Source organism: Danio rerio, chromosome 1, assembly GCF_052040795.2.
Source record: "Danio rerio strain M-AB ecotype USA chromosome 1, GRCz13ab, whole genome shotgun sequence".
In the NCBI taxonomy this organism is placed as follows: domain Eukaryota; kingdom Metazoa; phylum Chordata; class Actinopteri; order Cypriniformes; family Danionidae; genus Danio; species Danio rerio.
In genome coordinates this window covers 13,405,912-13,427,500 of record NC_141021.1, presented here as the reverse complement: position 1 = coordinate 13,427,500, position 21,589 = coordinate 13,405,912, and the positions used below count along the sequence as shown (strand labels likewise).

The 21,589-nt window shown below is 35.9% G+C and overlaps 2 protein-coding genes and 1 long non-coding RNA gene across 7 annotated transcripts in view; 2 read left to right on the top strand and 1 right to left on the bottom strand.

The window, feature by feature from the left end:
- Positions 1-7,199, top strand: part of b4galt1 (beta-1,4-galactosyltransferase 1) — a 20,425-nt gene extending 13,226 nt beyond the window's left edge. For 2 of the 5 annotated variants that reach the window (XR_015475737.1, XR_015475738.1), the window contains 4 exons: positions 2,872-2,994; positions 3,459-3,563; positions 3,872-4,228; positions 6,191-7,199. Coding sequence is in view for 2 of the 5 variants with exons in the window: in NM_001442197.1 (NP_001429126.1) it covers positions 2,872-2,994; positions 3,459-3,563; positions 3,872-4,001 (358 nt within the window). In the remaining 3 variants the exon portion in view is untranslated. 5 annotated transcript variants of the gene reach the window in all.
- Positions 7,200-9,685: 2,486 nt separating this feature from the next.
- spink4 (serine peptidase inhibitor, Kazal type 4) lies at positions 9,686-13,315 on the bottom strand. Its single transcript, NM_001327899.2, is given in 4 exon segments — positions 9,686-9,795; positions 10,056-10,168; positions 12,944-12,966; positions 13,179-13,315. Coding segments are annotated over 4 exon segments (231 nt in total). The 5' UTR covers positions 13,228-13,315; the 3' UTR covers positions 9,686-9,749.
- Positions 10,081-12,888, top strand: LOC147846699 (uncharacterized). Its single transcript, XR_015476388.1, has 3 exons — positions 10,081-11,495; positions 11,890-12,305; positions 12,412-12,888. It is a non-coding gene; the product is annotated as an uncharacterized LOC147846699 (long non-coding RNA).
- Positions 13,316-21,589: the final 8,274 nt, after the last annotated feature.

The window sequence follows — 21,589 nt, the reverse complement described above, 5'->3', positions numbered from 1 at the left end:
AAAAAGTAAATGTCTTCCTCAATATTTTTGTCTTGAGCCCAGTACGAATATCTCAACATTCATAAAACAAGATACATTACCTGAATATGTACTTTATATATACACAGAATATATTAACTACACTCCTCAAAGACACTTGCGTTCCGCTGATCACTTTTTATTAATAGTTCCAAAGGCCCACCTCAAAAGTAGGGGCGAATGTGCTTTTGCCATAGCAGGTCCTCGCCTCTGGAACTCTCTGCCATTAGAGCTTAAAAAGGCTTCGTCGCTGCCTTGTTTTAAGTCCAAATTAAAGACGCATTTATTTTGTAGGTCTTTTTGAAGCATAAGTCCTTCCCTTTCAGAAGGAGGGGGGGGGGGGGGTGTTCGGAGTGAGTAGGGAGATCAAAACGGTCATGTTCTCTATCGTGTTTAGTGTTGGTCAACTGTGGTAGTATCTTTTAATTAGGAAAAAATATTTTATTATTATTATTACTATTTTTTTTTGCTCTTTTATTGATAATTTTTCTATGTTCCTTCCTATTATGTGCTTATTGGTGTTTTTACTGTTTTATGCTCATATCATGTGTTTATTTTCTCTCTGTAAAGCACTTTGTGCAGCCCTGTGGCAGTTGGAAACGTGCTATATAAATAAATAGAACTTGAACTTGATATTCAGTCAGATGAATTTCAGATGTTTTATAAACATCAGCATGATATGCAACATAATATTCATTCATTTTCCTTTAGCTTAGTCCCCCTTATTCATCAGGGGTTGCCACAGCTGAATGAACCGCCAACTTATCCAGCATATGTTATACACAGCAGATGAAACATTCCTACACACTGTGGGAGAAACCCAAGCACCCGGAGGAAACTCACGCAAACACGGGAAGAACATGCAAACTCCACACACAAAATGCCAACTGACCCAGCAGAGACTCGAACCAGCGACCTTTTTGCTGTGAGGTGACAGTGCTAACCACTGAGCCACCGTGTCGCCCTGCAACATAATGTTTATCTTCAAAATCTGTAATCTACCACACGATATAGCTTTTTCACCTCTTTTGCTGAAATCAGTCGTGTCGAGCTCAAACAAATCTGCAACAAACACAAAGACAGGCTTAGTCTATGATAACATAATGCAAATCCTCAACTGAATATCAGGTGTTGTCGAGCAGGTCTTCATGTGGTTCAGTTTAGTTTTCATGAATACGGTTCATTGACTAAAGAATGCAGTTTTTACACTCTCCTCACAAAACATTTCTGTGTACTGATTTCACCGCTAAATTGTTTTCTTTATAATACAAGTCAAGTCAAAATAGATTTCTGTAGCATAATATGAGAATAATTTTCATAATGGAAAATAGTTTTATTAATAAATCATTCAGGCCATGTCAGCTCATATTAGCAGCGCATTAGTATTAGGATCATAACTGTAAGCTGGAAACAGGATATCTTTGAAGCCCTTGTGTTTAAAGTAGCAGATGTGTCATATTAAATAAAGCTGGATTGTTGATTGTACACACTGGACATGGGCTGTCACTGGGGCAATACCCGTATTGATACCTTAAACGTGCAGTACATGTTGTTTCCCAATCTGTACAGTAGTTTAACTTTTGAAGAGGCGCTGCCCCAGCGTGAGCTTGTGCACTTTAGTTTCTGAGGGTGTACAAATTAAATATAATTTAAATAAACCTAAAACACATTTCAGGATTTAAAAAAAGGTATTCCAAACTAATTAAAAATGAATCCGGAAAAATAAATCCTGTTTCTACCAAGATCGTTGAGCAGAAATCATTTCAATATTGTAGTAGTCAGTCAGGCAATGGTCAATTTTAGGGGCAAACAGGTACACGTAGGGAAATCCAATAGAGTAGTCAATTTAAAGGCAAAGAGATTGGTCCAGGTGGCTAACAGTAAAAATGAATAAACAAAACAAAGATCTGGAAACATGGACCGGAACAAACAAGACAAGGAAAATGCTTCGTAATGCTACAGGTAAACAAGACCAAGCAATGTGAATGATGAAGTGAAGTGTATATATGTAGTCCATGTAATGAGTGACAACCAGCTACAGCTGTGTCTGTGTGTGTGTGTGTGTGTGTGTGTGTCCGGATCATTGTCAGGAGTTGATGGGTGCAAAGAGTTCTAGGAGCTCTAGTTCTGCGGGAGACTGAAATGAATCTCCAGCATTGTTAACATGGCTGGCGATTGAGCCAAATATTTGTTGTGTATCAATTTTAGGGGCAAATTGGCATTGGAATAATAAAAAAATCCAAGTTTTTAGGAAAAAAAAAGTTTTTAAAAGTAGATTTCTATTAAGAACTATATTTATATATAAAACTTGCGTACACTATTAACCTAAACTAGTTGAATTTACTAGAAAGTTGCCTGGAAACCCACTTAAATTGACATAAAATGTAGACTGTTTGTTGGTGTTGGTGGGCAACTTAAATGTTTTATGTTCAAACCACTTAAATTTGTAAAAAAAAACATGTTAACTTCATTTCTTCATATTGTCCAAACACAAATCGATTATGTGTAGTTTAGCATTTTTTACAGTGTAAGGTTTTATGTTAATAATACCAGGGCTGTTTGCTTTCAAACAGTGTGGTTTAAAGAGCCCCTATTATGCATTTAAAATGTCATATTTTGGTTTTGGGGGTCTCCAACAACAAGCTGATATGCATGCAAGGTCAAAAAACACTTTCATATGCATTTATTTTTACCTGATTATCCCAACGACTATCATACCGTATTGTGTGACCAATAAAATAATGGCGAAGATAAGCATAAATTAGCACCTAATGTGTATCTGTTTTCTCTCTGTCTGTGTAATCTACTGTATTGATCCCTATTTTCAAGTTTTAAATGTATTTTTTATTACAGATTGCCATATAAACAGTATTTTGGGGGAGTTTCAGCGATGAGCAAAAAGCAGTATGAGAAGATCAATGGCTTTCCCAATAACTACTGGGGCTGGGGAGGAGAAGATGATGACATATTCAACAGGTGAGGAAAATCTGCAATGTGCAGGGTTTCAGTGGTAAAGCAGCTAATATTTAGTTACAATGACGAAGGACAGAGAGTTGCTGAAGATCTACTGAGAGATTTCAGCTGCTGTCTGGGCTTTCACTACCTTCCTTTCTTCATGTGTTCAATACTTCTTTCCTGCGTCATTTCAATTTATTACCCCTCACTTTATTTGTAAACCAATTAGATTTGTTTTGTTTGCATATAAGGCTTTCTTTGGTTGTTACCAACATCCGAGGAAAAATTTAAGCCAACGACACCATTAGAAATATGTTTTCTGAGAAAAATGGAAACATTCTATTCCTAATGACCTTAAAAGGGTCTTAAAAAGTCTTCAATTTAAATGTGAAACCCGCAGAAACCCGCATTCTGTCTTATCACTTAGACAATCACTTAAAAGGCTTGTTATATAACCATTTCAATACGGGTTGTTTATTTTGAAGGCTTTCAATTCGAGGTATGAGGATATCAAGACCAAGCGCAGAGATTGGGAAGTGCAAAATGATTCGTCACGGGAGAGACAGGAAAAACGAGGAAAACCCACAGAGGTACTATTTCAGACACACCCACCCTTACACTCATGCACATGCTGTATACATGCACACACACACACACACACAAACACACAGGAAGACTTCACAAAGACATAATGATGTTTCTCCAACCCTACTTCTAAACACAACCCTCATTTTATTACAAAATACTTGATTCTGAATTATTTATGAGCCGTTTTTCTGCCCAAAAAATTATAAATGACATTTGATCCCCACAAATTTGTGAATACCACGACCACAAACACACACACATACACAGGCAAGACAGAATGACAAACTAAAGCTGCTTCTCTGTTCCATAGATTTAATAGAAATGCTCACACACGACAGACAATAAACACGGACGGCATCCGATCGCTCAAGTACAAAGTGGTAAATATAGAGAAAGACCTCCTCTACACCAAAATCAGAGTGGACATCGGCAAACCGTGAAACCTCTAGAGCTCCAAAGACAGATTTAGCGCTCAACAGCTGATGAAAAACTGAGCTTGACTGAAAATCTCATTGTCCTGAAAGACATTCCAAGCAGAAGGATTTAGGATTGCAGACATTCCTGTGGATTTGCTCACCTTTGTGCCTCATAAGCATGTCGATTGTGACTTTAATGATGCTGAACGTACGTTTTGTAAACCTTTCAGGCAAAGCAGCCGGTGAATAGTGTGCCTCAGGGAGCAATTGCACACTGTGAAAACTGCACAAATTCAGCCGTTAATACAAACTTGCACATAGAGGAGTGCAAAAACCTGATTATAAGCATTCAGTTTGTAATCAGACTCCAATTACAGTGTGCCTATAATTCATCTTATGAAACCAAAAGTAACCCTCTATGGGTTTTTATATATTTATAGGATATGATATTATGTCACACTAGAGTTCTGTTTTCCTGATTATTATAATGTGAGATTGCATTCATTTTGAATCAAGTTCATAAAAAGAAGGTGATGTTGTTGAGCGAATTATAATTGAGACAAAAGAGTTTTGTTCCTGAATGAATGTGCTTTTTGAATTAATCGAGTAAGCCACGATGAGCCAAAATGATCCAAATGTGAATATAACTTATAACCAGGGCCAGACGGAATCTGCAGACGTTTTTTGCTGTTTCTGCTGAGAATTTTCATATAAATCTGTGGATTTCTGTGGAATTATTTTGGGAGTATAATAACTAAAACCTCAATATGTGAAATAAAAAGTAATATATATTTTAACTTCTATTTAATGTTTAAATTTCAAATCTAATTAGATTAACTTTATTTGGTGAACAAAGCAAGTCTTCTATATAATAGATGTACTAAAAGACAGAAAATATTACTTTACAAACTGCATTGTACATAAATCAGAGGAACATTTTCATATTAGTCAATAATATTACTGAAATTAGTTAAAAAACTTAATAAATTTAGATTTACACACATTTACTCAAGTAAATAAACAGAATTAATGATGGGCTAAAAATCTGCAGAATTCTGCGCGCGCAGATTCCGTGTGGGCCTACTCATAACTGCTCAACTCTAAGGGATTATCGACTATTTTTGTCGAGATGCAATTATATTTCACAATCCTAACTCGTACGTGGGATATATACTCGAAATTCTGACATTTTTCAGTTTGTTTACAATTTTGAAACAGTGTCAGAGTTGCAAGTTTTTGGGCTCTATTTTACACAATATAATCAAAAAGACTAAAGAGCATGGCGCAAAAGCATTAAGAGTGTGTCCCTTTTGCTATTTTAAGGATGGAAAAATATGCTTTGAGCCCTAGCGCATGGTCTAACAGGGTTGTGCTTATTCTCTTAATGAGTTATGGGTGTGTTTTGAGCATAACATGCATTAAACCAATCAGAGTCTCATCTCCCATTGCCTTTAACAATCAGTTGTGTCGCACCATGGCGCATTTACTTTTTATATGCATGGCAGACTTTGAAAGAGGAGAAACTGAACACTTTACTATTAGGAAAACAGTTAAACAGACCATCTGCAGCGCAAGGATAAAGAATGAGCCTCCTCTATTCTGCCTCTTTACTTTCTCTTTACTTTACCTTTACTCTTTACTCCTTTACTTTTGTGGATAGTAAACGATGTTGTACGCACTCCACTGAAGACATCCACAAAGATTTGTTTCAAAACTATTTTAAAATTCAGCTCTAATTTCCAGCAAATGAATAAATGAACAATGATAACGAAGTTTGGTCAAAAACTGAGTTATATTTGAACACACGTCCTATTCTTATGCCCCATGTGGTGACGCATATGGTCTGTAAAATCTGACAGGTGGACAAATCAAAACTTGTTTTTATTAAAACAAATATATTACATATATTACATATAACATTTTAATCCTTAAATGTTTTCATATGTAAAGATATTTGTGTATTGCTGTATATCCTGTGTGTATTAAGCAATGTGTAAGCGTTTTGGACCTGCATAGGTGCACAACAACAACGTGCTCTGCGCTGGACTTAAGACCAGCCTTCAGTTGGTCAGTGGTGCAGTCAAATTCAGTTCCTTAAAATAGTAACGTACCAACAATACACATTAACACACCTCCTTACTAGACCGGCACACCCATGAGTGGCGCAAATGGATTTGCCATTTAAACAATGTGAAGCAAAGCATGAAAATTAGGGTTGAGCTGCCCTGAAAATAGCAACAAATCGTGACAAACACGTCTTGCGCTTTATTGCGCCGGGTGTATGATAGGGCCCTTAATCTCACAATTTTAACTTTATAATACGCAATTGCAAGGTTTTGTCAAGAAATTTTCTTTATAGTACATAGCCTTATACACTGCAAAAATGCTTTTCTAACTTAGATATTTTGTCTTGTTTCTAGTCAAAATATCTAAAAATTATTAAATCTAGAAACATTTTTAGACAAGCAAAACATATTGTCTTGTTTTAAGAAATGATATGCCAAAATTAAGAATGTTTTCCTTAAAAAAAGCTAAATTATCTGCCAATGGGATAAGCAAAATAATCGTATGTCAAAAGTAAGAACAAGATTATTTTGCTTATCCCATTGGCAGATTATTTAGCCTGTTTTAAATAAAAACTTGCTTAATTTTAGCACATTATTTCTAAAAACAAGAAAAAAATAACTAATAAAAATCTAACTAGAAAAGCATTTGCAGTGTGTCAGAACACTCCGTACAAAACTCTAAAATCGCTGACAATATGTATCCTTGGGTTGAGTTTGAGAATTTCGGTTACACTGATGGTAGAATAATTTTAATATCAAATGGTACTGAAACTTTTCTAAAGTTATTTTTATTATGTTTTTAAAGAAAATATTTTGGATTGGTGGAGGTTGAGTTGTGTATGCCTTTATTTCACACCATGGGTCTGTTCCATGAAGCCAGATTAACAGGCTAGCCAGTTAGGTTTCAGTTTAGTTTGCACAAATCTTAGGTTTTAGATAACATCAAAGCAGCTTAATCACTTTTTGTTGTCATGGTGTTATGGAGCAGTTGAACTAAGCTGATCTACCTTCATGGTATCTAAGATAAGAGCAAACTAAACTGAAACTTAACTCGCTAGCGAGCTAATCCGGCTTCATGGTACAAGCCCCAGATCAGTGAAACCTATTGTTTGTTACAGATATCATGGTTGTATGTCAATAAATAAAGGAAGAATTATTTCAGGCTGTTTTTTTTTCCACTGTATGCATCTATGAAAATTAATTAAAAGGCTTGCAGCATTTCAAATGAGATGTTGAGAGTTATATAAAATATTGTTATTAAATAAAAGTATTGACAAATTACAAATATGTTTTAGTTATTTTTTAAAATATATACATATGAAAAATATCTATTTTACCAATGGTTACGCTTCTTTTTAAAACCCTGTCATCCTTTTATGCTAAACTACTTTGTGTGAGTGGAGTTTTCCTGCTTTTTTTTTTTTTTAAATCTGTAATCTATTCAAAAAATATCTATTTTACTCATGGTCACAGATCTTTTTATAAACCAAGCATTCTTTTATGCGGAACTGCTTCTTTGTGTTAGTGGAGTTCCATTTTCCCACCTTTTTTTATTTAATTTTTTTTTATCTGTAACTGTTAAACAGCCCATTACTGGTTTTCTGGAACTCAGCCATGAACTACACTCAGCAGTCTCTCAACATGTCAAGGAGTTTTTCTTTTTATTAAAATGTCTCCACAGCTTGTCTCTTACCAATAATGTCTTCAACACTAATAAAACCCTGGATTGTTAAATGATTAGTTCTCTTCCCGAATGAAAATTTTTTTGTTTACTTACTCCAATGTCATTTACTGTACACACTTAAAACAATTGCAAGACTTTTTTTTTGTTATAAAACTTAAAAATGATCATTTATATTATGAAAATTACAGATTTTAAGGCTTTAAAAACTGCAACACTTCAAGTCTACTATATGGAGAAAAACAGTAAAATGTTTTGCTTAAAAAGTAAAATTTTGTTCTGGAGCACAGCGGCTCTCTGTTGCCCATAGACGAAAGACGAGAAGAGGGAACAGACAAGTCGAGGGAGGAAGAAGATCGCAGGGTGCGATAAGGAACAAGAAATGTGAATGAGGGCAGGCAAATATTGAATATGAATAAACATATTCAGTGTCCCATCAAACTCAGTTTGGGTCTTATAAGTGCTAAAAATACGGCATTTTGTAAACAGAAGCAGTTTCTGGTCTTGTTGTGCTGGTTTTTGTCAGAATCAGGCCGGTCACTGAACTTTCGGGTAAAGATTTTGTTTGAGGAGAACTTTATAATGAGTGAATCTTATGCTAGATTGCTTTCTAAAAATAGAGAAGTTTACTTGTCACTCTGGTTATCAAACTTCTCTACATCAAAGTACAATATTGGCCTCTCTTTTTTTCCTTGTTGTGTGAATAATGTGAATAAACACAGGAAAATGAGGCAGTGACGAGACTAATATGCTGGCAAAATATTTCAATTCAACAATTCAAAGTAAATAGAAACCAACTTTACACTAAAATTTATTTTATCCAAAGAGATGTTTTGCACAGGTAGCCATCCTCTCATGAGAATATTTCCCCCTTGACAATTTTCCTTTTCACATTGCAGCTTTTATGGTTTAAATGAAAAAAACTTGACTAATTATTAAATGCTAAAATGCAATAAAACTTATTTTGTTGTGTTTAATAAATTGTGCCCCTAAAATTGTGTGTTTTAATGTGATATGCCTTAGAATTATATCATTTTAGCAGTGATCAGGGTCATTATTGTGAACTAAACAACAAAAAAAGTCATTTATTATAACTAAAAACTACAGATAAAGTAAAAAATATAGATTATAAAGACTAAAAATACATAATTGATACTAAAATGACCCTATGTTTAAGGGGACAGTTCACCCAAAATGTAAAATTGTGTCATCATTTACTGGTTAAAACCTTTATGAGCTTCTTTCTTCTGTTAAACACAAAAGCAGATATTTTGAAGAATGTCAGAAACCTGTAACCACTGACCTTCATTGCATTTTTTACTACAATGGATGTCAATGGTCACAGTTTCTTCTGTTGATGCCAAAAGCAGATAATTTGAAGAATGTTACAAACCTGTAACCCTTCTATAGTATTTTTTTCTACAAAGGAAGTCAATGGTTACAGGTTTTCAGGATATCTATAGTATTTTTTTTTTCTACAGTGGAGGTCAATGGTTACGTTTTTTCAGGACCTTCATAGTCTTTTTTTCTACAAAAGAAAGTCAATGGTTAGAAGTCTCTTTGTTCTGTTGATCCCAAAAGCAGATATTTTGAAGAATGTAAGAAACCTGTAACCATCGACTTCCATTGTATTTTCTTCCTACAATAGAAGTCAATGGGTACAGGTTTTCAGGACTTCCATATTTTTTTTTCTACAATGGAAGTCAATGGTTACAGTTTCGTTCTTCTATTGATCACAACAGCAGATATTTCGAAGAATGTCAGAAACCTGTAACCATTGACTTCCATAGTATTTTTTTCCTACAATGGAAGTCAATGGTTACAGGTTTTCAGCTTTCTTCAAAATATATTCTTTAGTGTTCAACAGAAGAAAGAAACTCATGGTTTGGAACCACATGAGGGAGAGTACACTTAATTTTTGGGTGAACTCTCCCTTTAAGGCCAATAACAAACAAAGTAAGGATGTTTCATTTCAGATACTTTAATAGCCATAAATCTTCATGGTCATGAGATTCCCAGGACAGCTCAGCAGACCCCATCTTTTGCGATTAAAATGTCTGATTTGGTTTTCCTGAAACAGACACAAAAATGCTGTTATTTAATATTCTGTATAGATCAGGGGTGCCCAAACTCGTCCTGGAGGGCTGGTGTCCTGCAAAGTTTAGTTCCAACCCCAATCAGACACACAGGCTAGCTAATCAAGCTCCTACTCGGCTTTCTAGAAACCAGCTTGCCTCAACACACCTGTAAGGGTGAGCTAAACTCAGCTGGACCAAGTTTGGACACCCCTAGTATAGACATATGCGCATATATGCAGTGTAGGTGACCTACAGTCTTTCCACACACAGCAAGCACTCATTGCTGTAGGTGTTTCCATCACTGCCACAAACAGGAGCAAGATTCATGGGACACGCCAAAATCTCAGGCATCCCAGCACATGTTGGCTACAAAACACACAAACAGAAACACACCACTCTTCAAATTAAGGTTATATTCACACTATAAGTATTAGTAAAAGAACAATAACAAGACTGGATACAGCATACAGTCAAACAAAATAAAAACACACAAGAAAAAATTCCTTGCCTTATTAAACGTCATTGGGGAAATATTTCGATATTTTTCAAGATACTAGTATTCAGCTTAAAGTGCTATTTAAGGCTTAACAAGCTTAATTAGGAAATAGTAATTAGGAAAATCATCCATTCTAATTTGGCCAGGATGCCGGGTTTAAACCCCTACTCTTTCTCAAAGAACATCCTGGGAGTTTTAATGACCACAGAGAGTCAGGACCTCAGTTTAACGTCTCATCTGAAAGACGGCGCTCACTAAGCAGTATAGAGATCTGTGCGGGCCTAAATTTCTAGTCCCGCTTCCGCGAGGTTTTATTCCGCTCCCAACCCCTCCCGCTGTATATTCAGCCTTTGTTCACCCGCTGCTTGAGCCGCCCCGTTTTCTACCCGACCCGACTGTTCCCGCTAAATTAAGATCTGGTTTCCTAAATCTTAAGTTAAAATGGGCACTACCAAAAGAGAGAGATAACAGATAAAAGTGTAGGTTGTGGGAGGATTGTAGACTGAATGTCACTTTTGTTTGCCCCTTTGTAATGTGACATGAGTGCCGCCTGACATGCGTTGAGGTTTTGGCTGATGGACTCTTTCAAAGTCAGATTTACAAACATATCCTCTCAATATGTCTGCCAACTATCATGTTTCATATATCATATCAGCATTATTTCTATACACATAGCAGGTACATATTGGGCCAAGGAAGAATGTAAAATGTATAGCGATTAAATATGCCTTCCAAATAACACCCAATTGTATGCTACATAGTCCAGACAGCCTATAGCAAACAACACACAGCACCATGGTGGATGCACGCACTGTCTTTCTCTCTCACTTATTCTCCCTCTCTCTCGGGAACGCTATTTTTAGGCCACCTTCTTCTGTTCAAATCACACCAAAGTTACAGACCGCTACCACTTATTATTCTGATATTTGTTGATATTTGGTCGGATCCTGCCACTCCCAAAAAAATGCAGACCTCTACTGGGGTGATAGGACCCACACAGACCACAGGTTAAGTGCCCCTTGCTGGCCTCACTAACACCACTTCCAGCAGCAACCTAGCTTTTCTATGTGGTCTCCCATCTACACTGTAAAAAAACAATCCGTAATTTTACAGATTATGTCTGGCAGTTGGGGGTGCTGAAAAAAAAAGTTAAATAATGGCTGTTAAATTACAGAAAAAAAAGTGAGTGTTATTTAAGTTATTTTAGTGTTATTAAAAATAACAATAACAATTTTATAGTAAAATAATGAACATTAAATTATAGCAATTTACCATAAAATAACAGGAATTAAATTACAGAAATTTCCTTAAATTAAAATTTCTGGTAAATTACTGTAATTTAACCTCTGTGTTTTTTACAGTAAATTTCTGTAATTTAATGGCCATTATTTTACTTTTTTTTTCGGAAATACTAAAACGAAAGAATTATTTTGTGTACACACACACACACACACACAAAAACATAATGTCTGTTATTTTACAGTAAATGTCTGTAATTTAATGTCTGTTATTTTACAGTAAAGTTCTTTAATTTAATGTCTGTTATTTTACAGTAAATTTCTGTAATTTAATGTCTGTTATTTTACAGTAGATTTCTGTAATTTAATGTCCGTTATTTTAGAGTAAATTTCTGTAATTTAATGTCCGTTATTTTACAGTAAATTTCTGTAATTTAATGTCTGTTATTTTACAGTAATGTATTGTAATTTAATGTCCGTTATTTTAGAGTAAATTTCTGTAATTTAATGTCTGTTATTTTACAGTAAAGTTCTTTAATTTAATGTCTGTTATTTTACAGTAAATTTCTGTAATTTAATGTCTGTTATTTTACAGTAGATTTCTGTAATTTAATGTCCGTTATTTTAGAGTAAATTTCTGTAATTTAATGTCCGTTATTTTAGAGTAAATTTCTGTAATTTAATGTCTGTTATTTTACAGTAAAGTTCTTTAATTTAATGTCTGTTATTTTACAGTAAATTTCTGTAATTTAATGTCTGTTATTTTACAGTAAATTTCTGTAATTTAATTTCTGTTATTTTACAGTAAATTTCTGTAATGTAATGTCTGTTATTTTACAGTAAATTTCTGTAATTTAATGTCTGTTATTTTACAGTAAATTTCTGTAATTTAATTTCTGTTATTTTACTTTTTTTTTCTGGAAATACACCGTAAAATTACGGATTTTTTTACAGCAGGCGCAGCCCTGCTTAGCTTCAGTGGGCGAACATGTAAAAGTTGTGGAAAGCTAGCTGCTGGCCAAATCATCGTATGACGATGGATTGTTCTGTAAACAATCCAAAAATATATAGCTTAAAGGGGCTGATAATATTGATCTTAAAATGTTTTTAAAAAAAATAAAAACTGCTTTTATTTTAGCTAAAATAAAACAAATAAGACTTTCTCCAGAAGAATAAATATTATAGGAAAAACTCTGAAAAAATTGTTTGCTCTGTTAAACATCATTTGGGAAATATTTAAAAAAGCAAAAGAAATAAATAAATAAAAGGAGAGCTAATCATTTTGACTTCAATTGTATATTTATATGTGGGATTTCCAACACCTGAACACATGCATGTACGGACACACACACACACAAAAAAAAAAACACTAGTTAATCACTGACAAACACAAAAATTCCCCCATACCTTTCGGGATGACCCAGATGCTCCTGAAACAAAAGTAAACATTTCTTAGAATCTACTGAGAAAATGATGGAGAAGTTAAACCTGTTCTGGCAGTTTCTAAAAGCTGATCAGAATACAGAACAAAGAGAGTCTCATTCCTGACACACCCAAAGCTTTAAATCTGATCTAGAGAATCTGCTGTTTGAAGACAAATACATGGATGATCGATGTAAATGAACACTTCTGTTGACTCTACCTGAACTGAGCAGAAGAAACAGGCCGAACACAAGCAGTCCCGTAGACATGTTGACACAGAATGAGCCCTGCAGACTCACATGGCTTTATATGACACCAAAGGAGTGTGAGATTTCACACACCTGAACACACACACACATAAAGATAAGACTGTTTAACACAGGAACACATGAGTTCTGCTTTGCTGTAAACTGAATTGAACTGAATGGTAAAATCGTCATATAGACTTAATCATCTAATATTATTTCTTAGGGTTTAAAATTTTGGTGAGATAAACTATAAATATGAACACAAATACTTATGAAATATTTATAAAATGTTATATTTTATTTTTAGTGAAATTGAGGGTTTTTTTTAGGTATTTTTAGTTAATCAACATTATTATTACTATTATTTTCCTTTATTTAGCTATCAGATCACATTGAGACTATCTCTACTTCCAGTGAGATCTGGTTAAGACGGCAGCACAAAGTTTCACACACCTGAACACACACACACACACACACACACACACACACACACACACACACACACACAAATAAACAAATAAATCACAGAAAACAAAACCAAAAAATTACAAAATCACCAATCGTAAAAAAAGTCAGATCATAAAAAAACAATTACAGGTTTTCTTTAAGACGTTATATGTTTAAAGGTACTCAGAGTCGAAAGTGTGTCAAGATTAAGCCGATTTTGTAGATCATTCCAAGCCCTAGGAGCATAAAAAGAAAAAGCACAACAACAGTTTCCCCTGTCATTTGATATGTAATTTAAATAATATTGTTCAGTCATAAAGAGCAATACAGAATTTGATATTACTGGTCATACTGGTTACACAAGTCAGTTCTACTACCAACTGCAAGAAGTAGATTGTCTCCATCCACAGGCTAAAACGGGTCAGTACAGGTGGATGTAATGAATATATTTAATTTGCACATTTACAGAAGAAAGGTACCAATAGTGTCGATGATGGGCTACCTAATACTGTATACATTGAAGATACAATAGCCTAAACAGCTTTTTTTTCCACTACAAAGAATTTCATGTTAAAGGTTTTTGGTGAACTCAGTAATGATAATCGAGGGCTTTTTACAGAATATATCAAACCAACGGACCTCTGAATAATGTTGTGTGGTCCATATGTTTGATACACTCTTTAAAAAGATCTTTATTGACATAACTGATTTTACCCAGAAGCATTACCGTAACGTTATTAATACTGAAAAATGCTGTTTAGATTATTAAAACGTTTTTTCACACTAAAAATTATTAGATGTGTTTACTGAAAGGTTCTTTGAGGAACCTGAAGTTGTTCTTTAAAGGGGTGGTCCACAGCTTGGCTGTGTTTATAAAATGCAAAGCAATGTGTGCTCATGCTTCACTAAATCACGTTATTTTTTATATATCTTACTTTGATTGTATACAGCTACTCAGCTAACATGAAAATTTCCTTCTGTAAGACTCATCCTCAAGAGGCTCTGATTGGTCAGCTGACATAATGTGATGTGATTTGCAGACTGGCTTCACGTCACGTTCCTACAAGCGCGCACTTTTGTGCTGTATATACAGGAGCTGTTAGCGGTGTCAGATTGTGCCTCAGGACATACTTACACTATGTACAGTAGCCTTGAACCGGGCCGAAGCACGCTTGCCCCTCTCCCGTCTCCCTCGACAGCCCGCACTCACATTACATTCGGGCCTGAGCAAGCTTTTGTCATCAATGATGCGGTGTTCAGTAAGCGCTTTGGCTCAGCACAGTGGAGATTTCTTTAGTTATATTGTTTTAGTTGTTTGGGATGCGGTGACGCACAGTCAAATATTTCACCGAACAGATCAGCCACTTTTGACGCTCATAAAAAATCATAAAGTCCTCATGCTGCAGGAATAAGGAGGTTTGCTGAAAGTGCAGCTGTCATGCAGTAGGGGGATTGGATCTTTAATAATCTACGACAGTTTGCGTTTATTGAACAGTAAGAATGATTAATAAATCCACATGAAACAGTCCCGTAAAAGTCACGTTTCGTCTTCGTTTGAGCCCAAGTGAACCGCGCACTGGCACACCTCTTCCAACCGAGCCAGGGCTGGCCAACTGAACCGTGCCTGAGCCCGATTCAGAGCACTAACACTTCTCAAACGATCCGGGAAACGGGCCTGGGCACGATTCAGATAGCATAGAGTGAGTATGCCCTTAATCAGACAGAAAATGAAGAGCACACAACTGAACTTCATGCATGCTCTCTAAAATAAAATCTGACAACCGTCACATATATTTGGGTAATAAGCATGTGTAAGTAATATGAAATGTTCACATATCTTTTGTCGGTTTGTTATTTGAGATGTAGATTTCAGGGAAAGCATCCGCAAAGAGAGACACTGCAGCGCTGCTGAGGATTTTGGGTGTTTACAGCGGTTTGACCAAAACAATCACAACGGCAATTCGTAACTTTTTGATTTAGTGGCTAATTCGTATGAATTTGTATGATCTAATTTGTACAATTTAGTAATGACGGTTGGGTTTAGGGGTTTTTAAAATCATACAATTTCATATGACTGAACTCGAACAAATTCGTTCGAATTAGCCACTAATCTGGCGAAATGTAAAATACTTACATTTTCTCGTGAGATCAGGCTGGTTTGACTGATAAATATGAATCTGTAGCTGAATTGTTAGCAGTGCCAAACAGCATTTCCCGTTGTTTACATCTTTGTTTACTTCCTGGCTACAACATACCATTAACACTAGACACTATGCATGTAATAGATCAGTTTTAACAAATAAAAATACTTGCAGGTTGTGGCTCACAGTCCAGAGCTTCATCAGTAGGAGGAGTTTTAACCGAACCCAGCACTGAACTGGGAGATATTCTGGAAGTTCTCCTTTGTCAAATGCTAGCTGTATATTTTTATAATTCTCTGGAGCACAATTAAAATTAAATTGTAAGCACTTCTGTCTTTGTGTCATGTGCTTCGGAAGCCCAAATACAGTAACAGAAGAAGCTCTGTGGAAATAGCAGCGTTTGGATGGCATTTTAGCTTTCTCTGCTATGACATTACAGCGCCTGTAGCCACGCCCCTTCACTGTGTGCACATGGTGAATACATGTACCCTGAAGTGTTTGTAATCTCACTAGCCCGGATGTATTTTTTGTATTCCCCAAACTTAATTCGCTGTAGGCTTTACTAAGCTAACTCTGTAAAAGCCAATGTCTCCCTTTGCATGTAACTTTTAGCTTAATATATTCAGAGATGTTGTTTATGTTTACACAGCTACATCACACATCAACTAAAGTTTAAAATATGATATTATAGTGGGCCATCTCTTTACCCTTGCTGCTTGTGACCCAACAGCCACCCCCACTCTCCACTCGTTACTATAATATTTATAGAGAAACTAAAGAGTTCCTCAAAGCTATAAAAATCATCATTAGCCGGTTAATGATTAAAAGATTTATGCTTATAATAATAGGCAAGGCAGATCTCTGAAGCTCTGGTGCAACACTGAAAATCCAAACCAGGAGATAAAGAAACAGCAACACAGCTGCATTTATGAAACTTATGAAACACTGATGTAAACTAAAGTGACCAAATGTTTTCTTAAAGGTATACATATTGTAATGGTAAAATGATTGCATAATATTATTATTATTAAATGAGAGATCCTACCTTGGATCACATCGGAAGTGTTTACTGATTTACAATGAGGGACAAAAGGTGGTAATGAAGTCATCATACTACAGATCAGTTGACATTTACAGGAAGTGTAAAGGCCCTTGCTTTGACTTGACAGGTCATCACAACAGTCTCTCATGCTGCTTCTGCTTCAGTTTCTTTCACAGTTCAGTGACTGTACTGTTTCTTTTCAATAACGTTTTACAGAGATTTTCCAAGAGAGTTTCAATCAGGTTTAGTTCAGGACTCAGGTTGGTCATCAAGGAAACAGCTTGACCCTTTTTTTCAGATTGGATGATGGATGCAAGGAAGAAACGCATGTTGCAGAGGAGTTCATGATAAACATTAAAATTGACCCTCTCATGCATCTGCAAAAGAGGCTGAACTCCTGCTGAAAAAAACACCACCAAACCATCACATTCACCTCCACCTTTACTGATTTCTGCACACTTCAGGTCCAGTCTTCCTCTAGTTTGACTATAGCCCCTTTCACACAGTGATACCGGTAGATTCAAAAAAATTCACACAGGCGAGGACGTCACAGAAATTTTCTGGAAAAGACCGTTCACACATCCATTCCAAAATACCAGTAAATTCTGACATCATCAACCTGAAATGACCTCTTAACGGCTGCGCTTGTATTCGTAAACATTTGACTACATTACAAACTCTGTGTATGGATCAGTATTGTGAACAACTTCGATGAAAACATACAGAGAAACACTTTCGCATGTCGAGATGTACATGATATGTGTGGGGCCTGTTCACACATAAACACCTTTCCGGAAAATTGCCGGTAATTTTCCAAAAAGGTCTTTACGTGTGAAAGGGGCTATTGTTTTCAATCAGAGCTGAATAATTGAAACTGTCTTATATTACGAAAGGAAATTTTGATCCAGTTCTCTGTCCACACAACATGTTTCTCAGCAAGGGTCAGTCTAGTCTTTTGTTTCTCTCTGTGGATGAGAGGTTTGTTACTGCAAGGCTTTCAATCCACATTTTCTTAAACTGATCTCTTTATGCAGAGGCTGATTCAATTACTCATTGAGATTGACATTTACCATGTCCTCTTGTTCAAAAACTACAGTGTACGTGGTGACCTGAGTTTTATTCTTGGCTGATCTCTGCTCCTTATACTTTTCTGTCTATAATCTCCTCTGTCCCATAATATTAAAGCTGAGAAGTCCAAGTCCGAGGCCATGGTCCTCCACCGTCAAAAGGTGGTTTGCCATCTTCAGGTTGGAGGAAAGTCCTCACCCCAGGAGGAGGGGTTCAAGTATCTTGGGGTTTTGTTCACGAGTGAGGGAAAGATGGAACGTGAGATTGACAAGCGGATTGGTGCAGCGGCAGCAGTAATGTATCAGTTCGTTGTGGTAAAGAAGGAGCTGAGCTGAAAGGCAAAGCTCTAGATTTACAGGTCAGTCTACATTCCTACTCTCACTTATGGTCGTGAGCTTTGGGTCATGACCAAAAGGACATGATCTCGGATACAAGTGGCTGAAATGAGTTTCCTTCGCAGGGTGACAAGGCGCAGCTTTATAGATAGGGTAAAGAGCTCTGTCACGCGGGAGGAGCTCGGAGTAGATCCGCTGCTCCTCCACATCGAGGGAAGTAAGCTGAGGTAGCTCGGGCATCTGTTTCGGATGCCTCCTGGACACCTACCTAGGGAGGTGTTCCAGGAATGTCCCACCGGGAAGAGGCCTCGGGGAAGACCCAGGACACGCTGGGAGTATGTCTCTCGGCTGGCCTGGGAAAGCCTCAGGATCCCCTCGGAGGGGCTGGAGGAAGTATGTGGGGAGAGGAAAGTCTGGGGTTCTCTCCTAAGACTGCTACCCCTGCGCCCCGGCCCCGGAAAAGCGGACAAAAATAAGATGAGATAGTTTTATTGAGAAGAATAAAACAAACAAACAATAAATCTGTGTGAATGATTTTATGTTGAATTTGTTAAGGCAATGTATCCAACAGGAACCTTTCTCAGAGGATGCGTTCTGTGTTCTGGCACTCCTCTGGGTTTGTTCTTCTGGGATAACTTGACAAGAACAGTCTCCATTAGAAAGCGAGTCTGTCTCTGCATTATTGGTATTGAGAAACATGAATTGTACTTTACACACACACATTATACATTATTCTGCTAGATGTTCTGGGTTCACTGTGGCCATGAAGAGATGGACATGATCAACATCAATACTCGGAAGGACGAGGTGTAAAAACATGTTCTGTTGGTATCAAAGTGTGCCAAATTGTAACATCATCATCCAAATATTAAGATAAGTTCCACCTCCCCCACCCAAATCTGTCCAGAAAAGCGATGCATAAATGTAAAGTATTATTTTATTCTTCCATTATCCAGTTTTATGCATCCTGTTCTCAGATTTTTGTTCTCAGCTGTTTTTGTTTTCTTTTAATGCTGCTGCTGCTGCTGTAGCTCATCTGTTTCAAGGCTAAATATGTTGTGGGTTCAAAGAGTCTCCTGTATATCTTGTTTGGCTTTAACAGGGAATTTTACCCATTTTCCTCAACATTTCTTTTTTTCATATCATTCTATGTCAACCTTAGAGATGGTTGTGCATGGGAAGCCCAGTAGATCAGCAGTCTCTGAAACACCAGCCCATTTGGCACCATAACCACAGTGTAAAACATCCTTAAATGCTGATTATACAGTAGTTCAGTGACCTAATCCATAATCCAAATGATGAGATATTACTCAGTCCTAATCTGATGAGTGAATTCTTTTCAGGAAAAAATAAATCAAAGATAATGAGCATCATGGCATTAATCACTGCTGATTCAATCAAAAGCTCCTTCTGTCTTTCCCACACCAGTCTCAGTGTTTGTCCCGAAGATCTTCAACATTAAACTGAATCAGGAATCCCAATGCTTTGATGGCATAAAGTGAAATATGATGGCTTTGCTGAGATCTGATAGTACAGCTACAGTCCAGGTGAAAGGTCGTGCAGTAAACTGAAAATTACTCACTTACAGGTGCATATCACTGCGTATAAATGGTTACGCACACGTGCAATCATATCACGCATCAAAGATCATCGACCACATCATCCACATAATGAAGCCATTACCCAGTTTATGACTGGCTGTCTAAATACAGGTCTGGCTCTTGATACTCACTTTCTAAAAATATTGTTTTAGAAATTTTGTTTCAGCTCATTTTCAATAATAAATGTCCTTTTCTGAGTGTATTCAAATATTAAAAGCTTTTATTTGTATTAAAAACAACAAAAAATAGCAATTTTAGTTCATAATTTTAAAATTAGTTAGTAATTGAAGAGTTAAAACTTTGGTTAAAATTAAAATTGAAGAGTTCAGATGCAAAAACCTCTGAGTGACATCTTAAATTTTCTCTGACAATGATTTTTCTCTGCCTCTTATGTTTATGTTCACTTATTTAATGTTAAAATTTATGAAAATAACTTAATACTTAATACTTAAAAACTTAACTCCTCAATTTCAGTTTTAACCATGGACATCCTAGCGTATAATATAGCCTATAATACAATATTACCTATTACAGTGGTTCTCAAACTGTGGTACGTGTACTACTAATGGTACGTACGTAGGCTTCTTTCTAGTGGTACATGGAGGAATCGCTGAATAATTAAAGTAAAAAAAAATGAACACACTTTTAACGCATACAATAACAAAGATGTGATCAGTAAATTGATTTTAATAGGCTAAACCTTTTATTTTCAATTTTAATGTTTGTTATGTAATATATCATTTGAAGCTAATTTCCTTCCCATATTTGTAATGGTTGTTGGGGCGTATTCCGTATTATTATATCCCAATGTTGACAGCTATAGTTTAATCACTTTTCTGACACACAAAGCCTACTCTAACATACAGTAAGCAGATCTAATTTCTAATTTAAAAATGTAAATTTAAATCACATATTTAAAATACAAGTTAATGTTTAGATTTTAAAGATATGCGAATAAGTCATATATGTATCATATATTTAAAAATGTATCAAAAAGAGTTTATGTGTATATGTAAATGATGATATTTATGAGGTCCAAGGAACATTTCCAGGTTTTGATAAATAGGCAACTACATGATAGTATACTTTACATTTAAGCACAGCAGTTTTCTGTTTACTTTAAGAACAGTGCCATTTTTTTTATGTTTTAGGTAATGTTCAAATTATTAAAATGTTAAAAGTGGCTGACAATAATATTCATAACAATAGGAATTAATCTGCCATGTTTTTGAACTGTGCGGAGTTGTAGCTGATAATTAGGCCTAATACTCTGTATATCCATACTGGTCATTATTATGGTGGTACATGAAGAAACTCTTTTTTTTCTGAGGTGGTACTTTCTGAAAAAAGTTTGAGAACCACTGATCTATTATATTATGTTAACATAATGATACGTAGTATTACATTTGAATTGTACGAAAGAACCAAACTTATCAAATAATAAAAAATATATTTTAAAGTAGAAGTTTGACTAATTATTCATTCTCCTTCGGGTTAGTATCTTTATTGATCAGGTGACGCCACAGTGGAATAAACCATCAACTTATCCAGCATATGTTGCAACACAGTTCTGGGTAACACCCATACACACTTATTCACACACATTCACTATGGTCAAACCCACGCGAACACGGGGACAACATGCAAACTCCACACAGAAATGCCAACTGACCCAGCCGAGATTCGAGACCTTCTAGAGTGACCTTCTTGTGTGAGGAAACAGCTTATTATTTCAATAGAAATACTAAA